We start from the raw sequence: 17,203 nt of genomic DNA, 5'->3' as shown, positions 1-17,203 counted from the left end.
TCTTAAACACAGAGAATCAAAGAATAAGATAACCAAATTTTCCTCAAAATTAAATTAAATCCCTTTTGGCAAGTTGACCTAATAATGGACAAAATCTAAACCACAAACCATTTTCCAATTTTCCCACTAACTAGTAGTATATTAATAATAGACATGGTGGCTGTTTTCATGTGCTATGCTGTGCTTAGTCACTCAGTCATGTCCAACTCTTTGTGACCCCATGGACTGTAGCCCGCCAGGCTTCTCTTTCCATGGTGATTCTCCAGGCAAGAATACTGGAGTGGGTTGCCATGCTCTCATCCAGGGGATCTTCCCAATCCAGGGATTGAACCCAGGTCTCCCACACTGCAGGTGGATTCTTTACCATCTGAGCCACCAAGGCCTGAATACAAATAACTCTAATGCTACAAATTTTGAGCTTTCTCTAAAACACATATTTGTAATGAGCCCATAATAACAGACACGTTTAGGGACAGTGGCCAGATTTTAAAAGCTCACCATTCTCTGCTGAGACGACAGAACACTGTCCCAGTCAGCATCCTGTTGAATGGTATTGACAAGTGTTGGTAGCTCCTCAGAGTGAGGTTTGTTGTGCATTATGGGGTGCAGAGGCAGATGGGAGGCCACATGTTGATCACTGCCCTCTTCCTTTTCCCTTGAGGTCAAATCTTGGGTCATTGCTTCCTCTCCATCAGCTGTACAGGCAAATGGAGAGGTGGCTTGCTTGGAAGACATTCTTCTACAAAACAAGGAAACAGCATGGATTTTTAAAAGGACTGTCAATGACAAAAGAATAAACCATCACTTATATTTGACTAATTCGGAAAAAAAGGAAAGTTCTCTGACTTCAGAAATATTTATGATCTAACCTAAATCACTGAAAAAGAATTCCTAGCTTATCTGTTTCACTTTCCTCTTTGCTTTTAACTCAGCAAACTTCCCAGTAATTGCTGTACAGTTTTCTTCTTTACCAATCCACAAATGAAAGTATTATGGAATGAGTTTTCATAATGTATAGTATATGTATGTGTGTATTTTCCTCTCAGTTCTCCCTACTAGATTATTAAGAGTAATTTAGTTGATGGCTAGCAATAACAACAACAAAAATGAATAGAAAAAATGAAAAAATAAAAAGAAAAAATAAACAGCAGATGAACCAGTTGGGAGAATGAATTTACAAGCATCCAAATTTCTCTTATGCTTTACATAGAAACAAAGGAAGTCTATGTAGGAAAATATAATCAGGAGAGAAAGTAATCTATGATGAAAATCCTAAACAAACTTGATCCAGACATCTTTAGTTTACACCTTATGTTAATGAGTACTAGGCTTAACACTGACTAGTGCCAACCTGATCTTTTTGTAAAGACCTTCAAGGTGTCTCAACTGCTATAAACTTTTAAGTGACAAATTGATTGAGTGGCTGATGGTACTAGATTATTCTTAAGGCAATTTTGTGACATTTTAATTGAGTACATGAAATAACTATGCCTCTGTTTTATATTAGAAAGTATATATAAGATTCAAAGCATCTACTATGAACATAGTAAAATGCCTGAGTGCTTGCATGCTAAGTCGTTTCAGTCATGTCTGACTCTTTGCAACCCCACAGATTGTAGCCCACCAGGCTCCTCTGGCCATGGGATTCTCCAGGCAAGAATACTGGAGTGGACTGTCATGCCCTCCTCCAGGGGATCTTCCCAACTCAGAGATCAAACCCTTGTCTCACGTATCTCCTGCATTGGCAGGCAGTGTTCTTAACCACTAACATCATCTGGGAAACCCAGTAAAGTGCCTATTACGCATAATATTTTCAAAACTCCAAAAACAATTACTGAACATTCTCTATGTATCTACAAGTAAACATCAACTGCAATCAACACAAGGTCTTCTTTCTGTACTTTCATATACAATCAGAAAATCATGATTATTAAACAGAATTTCAAACCTTTTAAAATATTTCATCAAGATGATTTTCTTAGCTATTGTGCTAGAAATAAAGTCACTAAAAGTTTATAACTTAAAAGAAGAGGCAACTGAATATTTTTCTAAAACTTTACAACGTTTTTGTTTTATAGCTTATTTAGCTCTAAAATTGCTGTGTAACGAAAGGAATAAAATCTCCACCTTAATTGCTCTTTAACATTAATTGATTTCATACCATTTTTTAAAAAATGCACAAATCAGTTAACATAGGAAACCACATGAGCATTTTTCAAATTAGCAAATCATTAACTTGCTAGTACTGTTTCTACAGACAAATAAATACTGATTAAAGGGTCTAGAAATCTGAGATTAACAGTTAAATTTACAAATCTGTCACATGCTTTCATGAATATTGCAGTGAAGGAAATATCAAGTGCAAAGAAAAATAATTAAGTTAATTCCAATTTAAACAGTAGTTTTTATGTAGCAGCCCATGTTTCACATAGGATTTAACAGCTAATGCTAAATTTCTCACAATTAATGAGGGGGCTCAGATTTAGTATCCTACAGTGAAAAAAATTAATATAAGATCAGCTAATCTAATTATGCACAGTTCTAAATAAAAGTATTACAGGCTTTTGAAGTGCTTTGAAACATATTAAAATGCTGATACCTACTTTATTAATCATTGTATAAATGGTAAAAAAATAATCTATTAGACTTGATACTAGAAAATAATATGGAGAAAAGAAAGTACAGAAGTATATCTATGTTTTCTTTGAGGAGAAAAAGGTGAAATGTTCTAAAGAGTACTATATCAAAGAATTAGTTAAGACTATCCTTGATTAATTTCTTTCAATACTGACAAGTGGAGAAATGTATATAAACTTACAGAAAATGATACCACAGGATGCTTCTTAGTATATCGGAATCATCTAGAACTTATTTCACTAGCCTCATAATCACTATAGTAAAACCAGGCAAATTATAACTGTTCTGCAAGTTTATCAATAGCTTGCCATTAACAAGAGTGTTTTCATAGTTCAGATAATAACAGTACCAATAATGTAATCATTCACATTAAAGACACAAGAATGAATTTACTGCTGCTTTTTAAAACAGCTAAATACAATTGAAAGTCATAATCCAGAACTCAGTGACTTTAGTTCCCCAACAAACATCCTCTTATTATAAAGTGACTTGGCTCCTTCCAATAGCAATATCTGTGATTGTTGGTTTAGTATAAATTAATCACAACACAAAACCCAAAATGAAAAGTCTCTTAAGAATAATTTCAACTATAAACTGCACCAATGAACAATAGTGCACAATCCTAATTAAACACAACCATGCAGCTGTAAAAATAGATGAAATCTGTCCAAAGCCATGGGTTGAGTTTAAAGGCTGGTTTGTTAGAGTGTTTTCTTAAGGAAGGCTGGGCCCTCAGTCTTAATCAGCCAATAAATTATTTCCTGCAATTACATTAAATAGAAAATTATCTTCAAATGGGGAGTGTTAATTGAAAATCAAAATTCAGAGGGAAGTTTAGAAATTACACGCTGAATACAATTAGTGAGGAAAGGCTTCACCTCTACTTCATCAACAGTCTTCTGGTGATTCCTCCAGTGACCATTCAGGAAAGCTATCAATTTATAACATCACACAATCTGTGTTTTATTTTGCACCTACAAATACAAATGTGTATCAGGGTTGCAAATAAAATATAGGCTGCCAACAAAAAGCTATATTAAATCTGACTGTTCATCCTCAGTTCCCAACTTCATTAAGAGACAAGGAGAAATGGATAGACCATAATAGTTAACAACCAAGGAAGGCTCACTCAACTTCAAAATCCTTCCCTTTAGGAAAGAAATTAACCTTTTTTATTCCAAGAATACTTTCCATATCACATTTTATTTAATTTCTTGTGTTTCTGTAGTTCTCAATATGTTGTTAGCAGAGAAAAAAGGTGACTTGTTCTTTTAGCTAGGTATTGCCTCATTGTAGACATTTCCTTTTGATAAAATGTTGGGCTTATTTCAGGTTTGTCTTTTACTGATAGTTTTGTTAAAGCTTTTTGTTTTAGATGGTGATTTTGTTGCATTTTTAAAAGGAAAATGTGCACAAATTCTTTTTTAATGAAGTTTATTAAATGTCTTGCTGCTGCTGCTGCTAAGCTGCTTCAGTCGTGTCTGACTCTGTGAGACCCCATAGACGGCAGCCCACCAGGCTCCCCCGTCCCTGGGATTCTCCAGGCAAAAACACTGGAGTGGGTTGCCATTTCCTTCTCCAATGCATGAAAGTGAAAAGTGAAAGTGAAGTCGCTCAGTTGTGTCCAACTCTTAGCGACCCCATGGACTGCGGCCCACCAGGCTCCTCTGTCCATGGGATTTTCCAGGCAAGAGTGCTGGAGTGGGGTGCCATTGCCTTCTCCGATTAAATGTCTTAGATTTACTTAAATTAAATGTCTCAGATTCAATTTACTGACTACTTTTGCACAAGTATTTTGTTATAGAATCCTTCAATTTTCCGATTACTTTCTCATTTATCTCAGTTCTTTACTTTAGCTTTCCCTTTCACTAGACCAACTAAACTGTATTGAGGAAGCTGCAGAGATACTTTACTTTTGGTAATGCCTTCACTATAATCTTTGCACCATGGCTACTCTTCTTTAGAAACTCATAGATCAAATATACACTTGCTTTAATGTTTTAAAATATCACATGGGATGCTGATTTTTATTTTTAATCCTCATATCAGTAATTTTCCATTACAAAAACTTCCACCCCCATAGTGTATTAGAATAGTATCTTACTTTAGCTGCTGCCCAGATGGAACTAATGGGCTTCCCTTGTGGCTCAGCTGGTAAAGAATCCGCCTGCAATGAGGGAGATCTGGGTTTGATCCCTGGGTCAGGAAGATCCCCTGGAGAAGGGAAAGGCTACCCACTCCAATATTCTGGCCTGGAGAATTGTATGAACTGTATAGCCCATGGGGTCACAAAGAATCAGACATGACTGAGTGGCTTTCACTTTCACTTTCATATACAACTAATAAGCAAAAGAATTAAAATCTTTGTGAAAATGGTCAATTTCTATGTGACTTAACTTTGTTTTATTTTTGCACTATTATAACTTAAAAATCATTCAAATGAATTGTTTTTTTAATTTGTATTAAAAAAAAAAAAAACTCCCTAGCTATATACCCCCTGAAAACAGGGGTTTATAATGGAAGTGCTGACACAACCCTAACTAAAGCAGCACAAATGTTGCCGCTATAATACACAAAATCAAGTTCTATTATTCTAAACTATCCTCGCTCATGGGATTTTTCTTTACTGTGCTCCCAGCCAAACTGCTGAAGCATGAAAAATTTAAATGCAATCAAATGCGCCCAATTCTACTTTACTAGAACAAGTGTCTACAGTGGTACAATCTTAAAAGGAGATGCAACAGATTTGTTTGGTGTTTTTTTTAACTGTTTATTTATAATACAGTGCATTGGAGATAAAATAAAAGAGGAAATTACACTCACATGGTACCAGTGTATTGACTACACAGAGTACATTATAATCAGAGAGAAAAACTACATTGTCAACTTATCACATTGGTTAAACAAGATGGTTTTCTGGGGCATAGCTATTATCAAGTAAAATCTCCAAAGAGAATTACATATCTTTGGGACACATAAAACTAAATTCCCATCATGTGTTCCCCGAGTTTGAAATGTCTCTGCCCAGCAGATCAAGTGAATTCCCAGGATGCCAGCCACTGGGAAGAACTTCAGGGCTTAGACTTCTGAAAATGAGATGGTAGGAGATAAAGGCCCCAGTAATTGATAAAGTTTTCTAGGAAGCCAGTAACAGTGCTTCTAGGAAGATTATTATTTTATTCCAAAACTCCAGGATAAAATCTGAATGCTTAGACCATTATCAACCTACTCAGACAGTAAATTTATTTTATATTCTTTAACAAGAAATCAAGATTAGTTGGTCCAAGACTGGGTAAAATGGTGAGGACTGGGTATCTACACATTAAGTATTCTATCTCAGACAAACCTTACTTTCTAGAACTTTAAATCTTTCTTATTTGGTAGTGCTATTTTTTAAAGTCATTTTTATGTCTAAAAGTTAGGAATTTTTAAAACAACTTTCTCATAAGGCACAGTCACTTGAAATTGCTTTTTTCTCCCTTTTACCATTGCTTGGAAAAAATTCACTTCAATACTATCATTTGGGACTAACATAATTATCCAAAGAAACCACTGAATTTATTAGAACAATATTTTAACCTGTTTTTTTTTTTAATGTTTTCATTACTTCTAAGGTTATTATCAAATGGCATTCATTTCTTAGGTGTGCTACATTTACTCAAAAGAAGCCCTGTTTTTAACATAAAGCAACATTTTAATAGTTGGTTTATTTAAAGAAAAAATTAAAAATTCAGGCCAACATTCACATTTATTTTTGCAACTCAGCCCCAGGCTACCAAGGTAGACTTATTTCAGTCACATACTTCACTGTTAATTTAATGCTGCAATTGATTTGATACTGAGAAATAAACAACTAATTTTCCAAAAATATAACACAGGGCCTCTCATTTTAAGGAGCATGAGTAACAGATATGTTCAGCTGCCAAAATGCACAATACCCAGAAACCCCTACAAAAGATGCCAGTCCACCCAGCCTAAGGCAAAGAGTGATTTAAAAACCCTCTTCCTGAACCTCTAATTTCCACCTTTAAGTATTGCGACAGGCCGAGGGAGGGCCCCTTTTCAGACATTAAAATTAAGACAAACCTTTTTAAACTTTTCTCCACCCACCCGCAATTCACTCATGTAGAGCCTGAGGGTTGTTTTTGATTCTCTGTATTGTTTTATCCAGCACTAGCACCTGTCCCTCACTCTACCTCCAAACTTCCCTATACTTCGGCCAGCTTTTTCTCCCTCTTCCATCTCCTTAATAGCAAATCAGAAAATTCCATGAAAAAGGTCACTGCTTTCAGAGCTACCCTGGAGAGTTATAAACCTATCTTTTAAAGTTTGTATTGGCTCTTTCAGAATATATATGGTAACGTATACAGACAATATCTGCTAGAAGAAAACTCACTAATTTGAGTTAGCTGTCAAATCAGTAGTGATGAGGCAAATGAAAAAGCCTTGAAGTCCTTGAAGTATGTCTAAGAAAGGGCTTAAATTAATGGAGTTTGACTTATCTAAGGCTTCTAATTTTTCACACCAAAGCTCCAAAATTGTCTTCAAAGGCCTTCTGAGGTTCTTACAAAACAGGGACTACCTGGAACAGATTCTTCTCAAGTCATCAAAGTTTGTGTTTCTAGAGTTTATATTTAGCTGACAATATTGCTGTCACTTTATATAGCTTAAGACTGTTCTTTGGACTAGAGCTCATATGTCTTGGAATGCTTTGACTCATGAATTGTTTCTCCTGATAATGTTACATCACGTAACCACCTCTGTCTAATTGGTTAGTATCTGCTGGAAGAGGCAGGCAACCAGCCTAATGACTGGCCTGCCTGACGGATTGCCTATGGAAAACCTATAATTATTACGTGTCTCTGAGTATCCAGTTTCTTCCTGGGATCAAAACAACTTGCCTTCATGTAACCTCTATACTTTTTGCTTGATAGAAATAATATTGAATTTTTCTCAAAGCTAATCCACCAATTACTTGTTGAGATCTTTGCTTTGGAAAGCCAGGTCTAGAATACATTAATAAAATCAGTCACCTAACAATAAGAGAAAAACCAAACAATGGCTACTATAAATATACTTACTAAGAGGATTTTAATCACACACAATGATTTTATCCCTCAAGTAAAAGACTTCTATTTGGCTTGAGTGAAAGAAAGCTGTCTAAAATAATAGTAAAATGAACTTATTTATATACATTCACTTTGAATCTCCTCTTCACATGAAATGAGAACCATAGTTCTTAAGGTAATACCAAATATGTCTTTGTCAGCTTGAAACAAATCCACAAGTATGAAAGCCCAATTGCAGGATATCTTGTCCAATTATCAATAAAATTATAAACCAGAACAATAACTTCTCAGAGAGAAAGGGTAGGTAGGAAGCTGTCACCTCTATTTTCACTTTTCAGTATTGCCAGAAAAAAGAGAAAAATGAACATTGATACTATGTAGTTTCAAAAAGTGAAGGCTCACAAATGGTATCAGTGAGCAAAAGTATGTAAGGAAGCTAATCTCTGAGGTTCTCCTTTAGCTAAATAAAGCAAGCCAGCAATTTCTCTCTTTTATGTAATGAAATAAGGTATAAACTTCAGGTTCCTATCAAATAAGAGGAGAAAGACTAGGAAGAAGAGGAAGCGTGAGGGGAACAGGCAAGGGTGGAGAAGGAGAGGAGAAGGGGGAGGGACAAGGGGAAAAGGGAGGAGAGAAACAACAGTGGCTTTGCAGTTCATTTTCAGTTTGTCTACTTAATGAAAACCTCATTGTACAACACTGAAAACCATTTCCAGCAGGCAAAGTATTTCTGATTCAGCAAAGGTTACACAAGCATCAAAGCAGTTAAATATAGGTGCCAAGCCACATTGCCAGGAGCTCTTAGTACTGTGAGTTAGTATTACCTGACAGCTTAGTGAATATAAAATTACTTGTTTCTCCAATTGAAGACAATCAAATTGTCACCTTCCATTGTAATAATGCACAACTAGTGATCAGCAAAGTGCAAACATAATTACCATGAAGAAAACAAAAAATCAAATCTAAATCTCTCTACAGAGTAAACACATCTATCTGGCTTCCCCCAAAAAGGAGTGCATTTTAATGCTGAATGCTGTAACGCAATCTGCTATTTAAGAACAAGATTTATTAGTCTTACAGTAAATTAAAATGGAAAACAATAAGAAAGACCAATTAATAAAAAATGAATACAAATACTAACAAGAGCACTACAACTTTCCAGAGTATAAGGCCTTACAAACTGTTATCAGTGCCATCTCTGCTGATAATGTTAAGTTTATATTAGCAGTAGGACCATTATAAAAACTACCCTTTCAGATATTTCTCTCTAGCCTAGAAAGCTTTCAGCAGGTTGAAAAAGACAGGTATTATTCAAACTTCAAAAGCTTTTGTCTTATTTTTTCCTAAAAATGAAAGTGTTATGCCTTATTATTGTCTTCTAAAGTGATTTGTATTTCCGAGGTCAAAATTTCACCTCACAAAACTGACTTGGTATCTATCTCTATCCAAGTTTACAAAAATAACCAAACACTGGGTACATGTCCACAATTTTTATTTATGCTGAGACACTCAGCATCTGGAATTCTTATCCAAATTTGGTGGCCAGATTGGCCCACTATGAAAGTGATTTCAGTAACCCAAAGCTGGGTTAGCATTAAAGCCCTGAAAATTTGACATGTTTTTCCCGCATGCTGAAAATTCCTAAGTAATCTATATAAATATAGATGTTGCTCCAGCCAAACTGCTTTTTAAAAAGGTATTACTAAAGTGATTTTATATCTAACTCAAAGTTTAAAGCACTCAGATTTACATTATTCTTTCCAATATGACAAAAACTATCTTTCCATTTCAAAACACTCCTAACATAGGAATTTTCTTCCTCATCAATAATGTCCTTCTTTGAATTAAAACGTGTTCATCATTGCTAATTATTAAAAAAAATGTGTATCAAAACTACAATGAGGTATCACCTCACACTGGTCAGAATGGTCATCATCAAAAAGTCTACAAATAATAAATCCTGCAGAAGGTGTGGAGAAAAGGTGGGAATGTAAATTGATGCAGCCACTATAAAGAACAGTATAGAGGTTCCTTAAAAAACTAAAACTAGAGCTTATCATATGATCCAGAAATCCCATTCCTGAACCAGAAAAGACAAAAACTTTAATTCAAAAAGATACATGTACCTCAATGTTCACTGCAGCACTGTATATAATAGTCAAGACATGAATGCAAACTAAATGTCCATCAACAGAGGAATGGATAAGTAAGATGTGGTACATACATACAATGGGATATTACTCCGCCATAACAAATGAAATAATGCCATTTGCAGCAACATAAATTACACCTAGAGATAATCAGACTAAGTGAAGTAAGTCAGCAGAGAAAAGCAAATATCATATGATATCACTTATATGTCAAATCTTAAAACAGAACACAAATGAACTTATTTACAAAACAGAAATAGATTCACAGACATAGAAAACAAACTTACAGCTACCAAAGGGGAAACAGGGAAGGGATAAATTAGGAGATTGGGATTAGCATACACATAGTACTATACATAAACTAGATAAACAAGGACCTACTGTATAGCACAGAGAATTATATTCAATGTCTTGTAATAACCAATAAGGGAAAATAATACAAAAAGAATACACACACACATATACACATATATATGTGTGTATATATACATATGAATCACTTTGCAGTATACCTGAAACTAGAACATTGTAAATCAATTCTATACTTTAATAAAAAAGAATGTCCTCCTTTTTAACAGAAAAATATATTTTATATATAATGTCTGATATTTCCAGTCTTGCTTTTGCTGACTGTATAGAGCTTCAGCCTTTCAGAAAACTAAGATCATGACATCTGGTCCCATCACTTCATAGCAAATAGATGGGAAAATAGTGGAAATAGTGACAGACTTTATTTTGGGGGGCTCTAAAATCACTGCAGATGGTGACTGCAGCCATGAAGTTAAAAGACTCCTTGGAAGAAAAGTTACGACCAACCTAGACAGCATATTAAAAAGCAGAGACATTACTTTGCCAACAAAGGTCCGTCTAGTCAAGGCTATGGTTTTTCCAGCAGTCATGTATGGATGTGAGAGTTGGACTGTGAAGAAAGCTGAGTGCCGAAGAATTGATGCTTTTGAGCTGTGGTGTTGGAGAATACTCTTGAGAGTCCCTTGGACTGCAAGGAGATCCAACCAGTCCATCCTAAAGGAAATCAGTCCTGAATATTCATTGGAAGGACTGATGTTGTAGCTGAAACTCCAGTACTTTGGCCTCCTGATGCGAAGAACTGACTCATTCGAAAAGACCCTGATGCTGGGAAAGACTGAAGGTAGGAGGAGAAGGGGATGACAGAGGATGAGATGGTTGGATGGCATCACAGACGCAATGGACATGAGTCTGAGTAAACTCCGGGAGTTGTTCATGGACAGGGAGGCCTGGTGTGCTCCAGTCCACGGGGTCGCAAAGAATCGGACACAACTGAGCGACTGAACTGAACTGAATTGAACTGATATTCCATTTTTACCTGATACTTCTGTTCTAAATAATCTCAGGTATAATCCTCTAAATCAAAAATGGATCAGGTAAAGGAGAAGGGGAAGCACAGCGAAGAGTGAAAGTGTAATGAATTAGCAACTGTCAACAACATATGATTCCCTGAGCCTGAATCTCAGCATTTAAATTCAGATATTTACAGATCATTTCATAGAAGGATACTTTCATTCTTTATAAATCTGAAATGGCCATCATTCCTCTGTTATATTAGTAAAGAGTGGAGAAGGGTGAGATGAAGGTACTGGGTTGACTTCACGGCAAAATTAAAAGCAGAATACAGATAGAAAAAATAGGAGAAAGGGCAAGTCTGAAGTCCAGTTATAAGTTTTATTATAATTAGAAATAAATTTCATATCATTAAGAGAAATCTGAATGTGAGAAGTAAGATTGTTCTAAAAGCAAAGATCTTTTTCCTTCATCTTGCCAAAAAGCTCTTTTTTCAAAGGGTCTTACTTATAACCTTGACACAATAAAAACCTCTCTGCAAAGAGGGTGGCAGGAGGTGGGAGTGGGTCATGTGGTTCAATCAGTATTTTTCAACTTCAGTGATGAGTAATATATTCCTAAAATTATGATCCTACAGAATATTCCTCACAATATAATAATAATAAAAAGTGTCCACAAAAAGAAGACAAATCTGTTGTCAGAGAATATCTTTTAGACCCATGGAGACAAATGCTTATATAAATGTTACCAAAAGCTTAAGATAAGTGGAAGAAAACAGAAAACATTAAAAGATTTCATTTTATTTTTTTAAGTTTTTTCTATATGTTCCATGAGCATAGGGATTATGACTACCTTATTTATTAACGGATCCCCAGGGCTCAGTATATTGCACAACACATTGTAGATAAATGGTAATATTGGGGAGGAAAGAGTGAGGGAAAATTAAGGATGGAGAGATGAGAAAATAGTTTGTTTTTTTTTAATTAAGGTACCTCTATAATCACAGAAAATGCCACTCACATGTTAATGCTGCCAACCCATATATTATTCTTTCTCTATATCCTTTTTATTAAACAACTCATTCCTTGATATCTAAATTATTATTTTTATATCTATATTCCCAATAATGAATTCTCTCATCTCCGTGAAATACAACAATCCTCAAATGACTGCTAGAAAAGTATATCAAGATTATGCCAAGATGTACTTGCTATGTCATATTCAACAAAACTTAAAATTAGATTCATAGCGGATTTCCCTGGTGATCAACAGTTAAGAATCTGCCTGCCAAATGCAGGGACATGGGTTCGACCCCAGGTTCAGGAAAATTCCACATGCTGCAAGGCAACTAAGCCCGTGTACTACAGCTACTGAAGCCTCCTCACCCTAGAGTCTGCGCTCTACAACAAGAGAAGCCACCAACCACAATGAGAAGCCTGTGCATCACAGCTAGAGAGTAGCCCACCTCAGTCTGACACAGAGAATATTCATGTGTAGCAACAATGACCCAGTACAGTCAAAATAACAAATAAATAATTTTTAAAAAATTAGATTCATTCTTTTCCTCAACACCCTCCCTCATTCATTCACACCCAGGGAAGCATCGTGCTCAGAATCATCCAAGTTCAAAACACGAACACCAAATCTATCTCCTCTTTTCTATCCTTGCTCGTCATTGCCAGCCTGTCATTAAGCTCCGTCAACTCTTCTTAATAATGTTTTTCACACTCATACCTTCTTACCATACTCATGATCACCTTTGTACAGGGCTTTATTATACTTCATACCTTGACTCTTATAACAGACTGTAAACTGATATCCTTAATTTCAGGATCTCCACCTCCAAATCAGTCTTACTGCCACCCCCAGTATTAAGCCATTCTCTTGATCAAGAAAAATCAGTGGCTCTCCTCTGATGACAGAAAAAGTCCAAACTCCTGACTCTGGCATTCAAGGCCCTCCATCCAGATCCAATCATTCTTTCTAAGCTTATCTTCTAGTAGTTTACACTTTAACCTTCTACTCTTGTAGACTGATACACTCAGACTTCACTTAATTGCTACCTCCCAGCCTTTGCTTTGCCTGTCTTTCCCTATTTCCTTAGCCTTCCTTTCTTATCACTAGGAAACTAACTGAGCCTATTCCAGATAACTAGATCCACCCATCTTCTAGTCACTTCTAATAAATACCCTGAAATTTTATTTTTTATAACCCATTCAACACAATGCATACTATCTTAAACAATCTTTTTAAAATATATACTATAATTATATTTTTATGCATTAGTTGCTCAGTCATGTCCAATTCTTTGCTATCCATGGACTACAGCTCACCAAGTCTCCTCTATCCATGGAATTCTCCAGGCATGAATATTGGAGTGGGTAGCCCTTCCCTTCTCCAGGAGACCTTTCTAACCCAGGGATTAAACCCAGGTCTTCTGCATTATAGGTAGATTGTTTACCACCTGAGCCAGTAATCCCAATCAGATTATAAATTTTTCCGAGGAAAGAACAAAATACTAGACTTCTCTGTATTCCCACAGCAGCTAGTACATATTTTACACAAAGAAAACACTCCATAAATATTTGCCTAATTATATAAATTTTATTAAATGAACTGGTGGAAATAAATTTAGGGTTTTCATTTAGCAGGAGGATTTAAAGTAAAACTTCCAGATCTCTGCACATAACTTGGTTCTTCAGGGCTGTCTCCTCTTCCCTCACCCCCTGGTCAATTAAATTCATTTTTTACTTCAAAAGTTCTACATATTCTGTGGGAAAACAAATCATCAATCTATTGTTAAAAACACTCAAAAAGATGGATAGATGGACAGACAGATGAACAGCTATGAATGGATGGATAGATGTTGAAGAGATGATTGAAGAGATACACAAATAGTATTTGCTAGATGTTTAGAAAGTATCAGTTCCTTTTGCTGAGCACTGTTGCATATCTTATCTCACTTAGCCCTCAAAACAATTACAATTAGGTAACGCACATAAATTATCCCTGTTCTACAGAAAAGGAAACCAAGGCATGAAAATGTTTATTTAAAAAATATTAAAACTTGCCTAAGGTCACACCTAGTAAATACGGAAGGCAGAATTTAAACTCAAGTGATCTAAATCCAGGGAATATGCTATTAGAATTAAGGGTAACTGATAATAAATCTAACTTAAATGAATTAACTATTTTCAATTATCTGAATTTTTACTAGTTCATATACTTCTTATAGAACTTTATTTTTAATATTCAAATTAGATATTCTAGATATTTAATCCAAGCATAGTCACAGAATTTTCTGTCTTTCCTTTTCCCCTTTTTCCTTCCTTTCTACTTCTAGGATTCAAGGTACTCAATTACTGATTGAGAACTGTAAAAGGAGAGAGGGGAGCAGAAAGGAGAGCAGGTAACCTTCTAACCAATCCAACTGACTCTTTGACAATGAAATTGGTTACAGAAGTAGTCACAGCTATTGGAATACAAATCTTAAAGATTCACTGTCATTTTCATACAGTAAATCTTATAATAGATATTTGTTGGTTATTAATGACCTATGCTTCCCCTGAAAGATCATGGTCCTGACAACTGTGGTGTTGAAGAAGACTCTTAAGAGTCCTTTGGACTGCAACGAGATCAAACCAGTCAATCCTGAAGGAAATCAATCCAGAATATTCACTGGAAGGACAGACGCTGAAGCTGAAGCTCCAATATTTTGGCCACCTGATGCGAAGAGCTGACTCATTAGAAAAGACTCTGATGCTGGGAAAGATTGAAGGCAGGAGGAGAAGGAGATGACACAGGATGAGATGGTTGGATGGCATCACCGACTCAATGGACGTGAGTTTGAGCAAGCTCCAGGAGATGGTGAAGGACAGGGAAGACAGACGTGCTACAGTCCATGGGTTCGCAAAGAGTCGGACACAACTGAGTGACTGAACAACAAAATGCTTGCCCTAGCATGCTTTTTCTGATTAACCTAGATGAACAGCATTTAACTATATTCTAATAGAGACAATTGTGAGATAAAATAAGGATGTCAATTCCCATTCATTTCAAAGGTTCAGATAAGTATGAGACCCAATTTCTACCCTACAGCTCTTACCAGAAAAGCCATACCAGAAGCATCGTATACAACTGGAGCTATTTCACTGCAAAAGTGGGTGTTAAGGAGAGCCTCGAGGGAAAATTAGAAGTACTTAAGCGGTATACATTTTAATACATCACCCACCTAGAATTCATTGTAGGAATGCAGAGTTAATTTAGATATTCTCTTAAAATCTGACAACCGTCTAACATTACATACATCCTAACTTCTGGCAGGGCAGGCCAGAAGAATTTCATACACAAGGGCATTCATTTTTATAAATTATAACTGTGAAAGTTGAAGAAAGGTTTTCACTGCTAACCCAAATTTCCACATTTTTAATATACACCTACAAGTGTGGTTTCACATAGAAAGTACTGCTATCTTGTATTTTTACTACCTCCGCCACCCTTCCCTACTCCTTATAGCTATTTGCTTCAAGTTTCACACTTGCACTTGCTGGTAACATATTATCATAAACCATTCCAGGAGAGTATTAGAATCCAATGTTTCCATGGATCACTGCACAGAATTATTTGCATTATCGTTATAGAAGACAAGTATGACTACTGACTGTCTTGCACACTAAGGGGTTCTTTACCAAGTACCTATATGCACACCTATCAAGCCACTGAAGTTCTAGTTTTCCCAAGCTTTGCTATGAGAAAAAAACTACACTATTTATCCAGTTTTGTTTCTTCTTCTCACATAAGCACCACCTCACAATCTCCCAAAATAGAAACATTTTAATATGCCTTCTCTATTAGTTTTTTTAATTTCTTCAAAAGTAAATCTTTTATTTGCGTCCATCCAGTGCCTAGACCTAGAAAACTGCTACCAGTCTTAACATAATCTACTGCCAGAAGGAAAAATGTGGATTCATAAAAAGATTTAGAGTAGGGATTTAAATCCCGGACCTCTCATTTACTAGATCTGTGAACTTGACAAGTTACTTAACTCTCTGAGGCTCCTTGTCCCCATACTGTAAAATTAGAAACAACACATCTTCCTGAAGATTAAATTAATATATGTGCTAGTACCACTTAGTATTCAGTGGGTATTAAATGAACAGTAACTTCCTTTAAATAAAAGTGCACAGAAAAGGAGTTTGACTCAAACAAAATTCTGAAAGGACAAGATTCCGAATTTTTACAAATCACAATAAATAAAAGTTCCATGGAATCATTTTCCAGTGCCAATATACCCATGACCCAGACCAAAGTAGACTAGAGACTAGGACCATGTCAACAGGGTAAAATACAGGAAATACTATTTCCCCAAAGAGGTAGCATGAGAGGGAATCACTCACATAGAAGAAACCATAGCATACCATAGCATACCATATCTGCTGCTGAGAACTGTACTTGTGAGGATAATGGAGTATCCTGGACTCTGGGTACCCATTCAGACTACCTACTATTAGCCTTTTTCCTTGATTTTCAAAGAAATCAGTCCTAAACTTTCAAGACTGTACCCACTGTCTCAGAATTAACTTTTAAAGAGAAGCAGCATTTCAATATGCTTTAATTTGAGAGTAAATAAAGTCTTAAAATGCACCAAAACCTTTCAACGCTTGATTATTTGCTTTTCTATTTGAGAAACAGATGGGTCAGTAATCCCTGGCCCCAAACTTTAAATGCTTAAAAGTGTTTCTTATTTTACACCATTTTTTATTTCTAAAAATCAAGTTCCTACTAGTGTACTACCCCAGTACATCCTCACAAGCTGAGAAAACAGTTTACCTCTCGTCTCATCACAATTTACTTTAGAAAGTCAACTTCAGGAGTTATAGATATGCTAGCCTGACTGCTCGGTATTTTAGTAAATTCATTATCACAAAATAAGTATTCTTAACTCTACCACAGCTCAAAAAGATGACCCACACTCATCTACTCCATGTGTAGCCTAAAAGCACTATTAGCACTATTTGAAGCTGAAAG

General features: G+C 35.7%; 1 protein-coding gene across 12 annotated transcripts in view; it reads right to left on the bottom strand.

Annotated features, from left to right (window-relative positions):
* SOX6 (SRY-box transcription factor 6) overlaps positions 1–17,203 on the bottom strand; it is a 712,355-nt gene that overhangs the window by 411,923 nt on the left and 283,229 nt on the right. For all 12 annotated transcript variants that reach the window (XM_040258270.1, XM_040258272.1, XM_040258273.1 and 9 more), the window contains one exon: positions 499–739. In XM_040258270.1, coding sequence (XP_040114204.1) covers positions 499–735 — 237 coding nt within the window. In that variant the 5' untranslated portion in view covers positions 736–739. The remainder of the gene's footprint in view (positions 1–498; positions 740–17,203) is intronic.

The sequence above is a fragment of the Oryx dammah genome, unplaced genomic scaffold (assembly GCF_014754425.2).
Source record: "Oryx dammah isolate SB20612 unplaced genomic scaffold, SCBI_Odam_1.1 HiC_scaffold_17, whole genome shotgun sequence".
In the NCBI taxonomy this organism is placed as follows: Eukaryota; Metazoa; Chordata; class Mammalia; order Artiodactyla; family Bovidae; genus Oryx; species Oryx dammah.
This window is presented reverse-complemented; position numbering and strand designations above follow the sequence as displayed.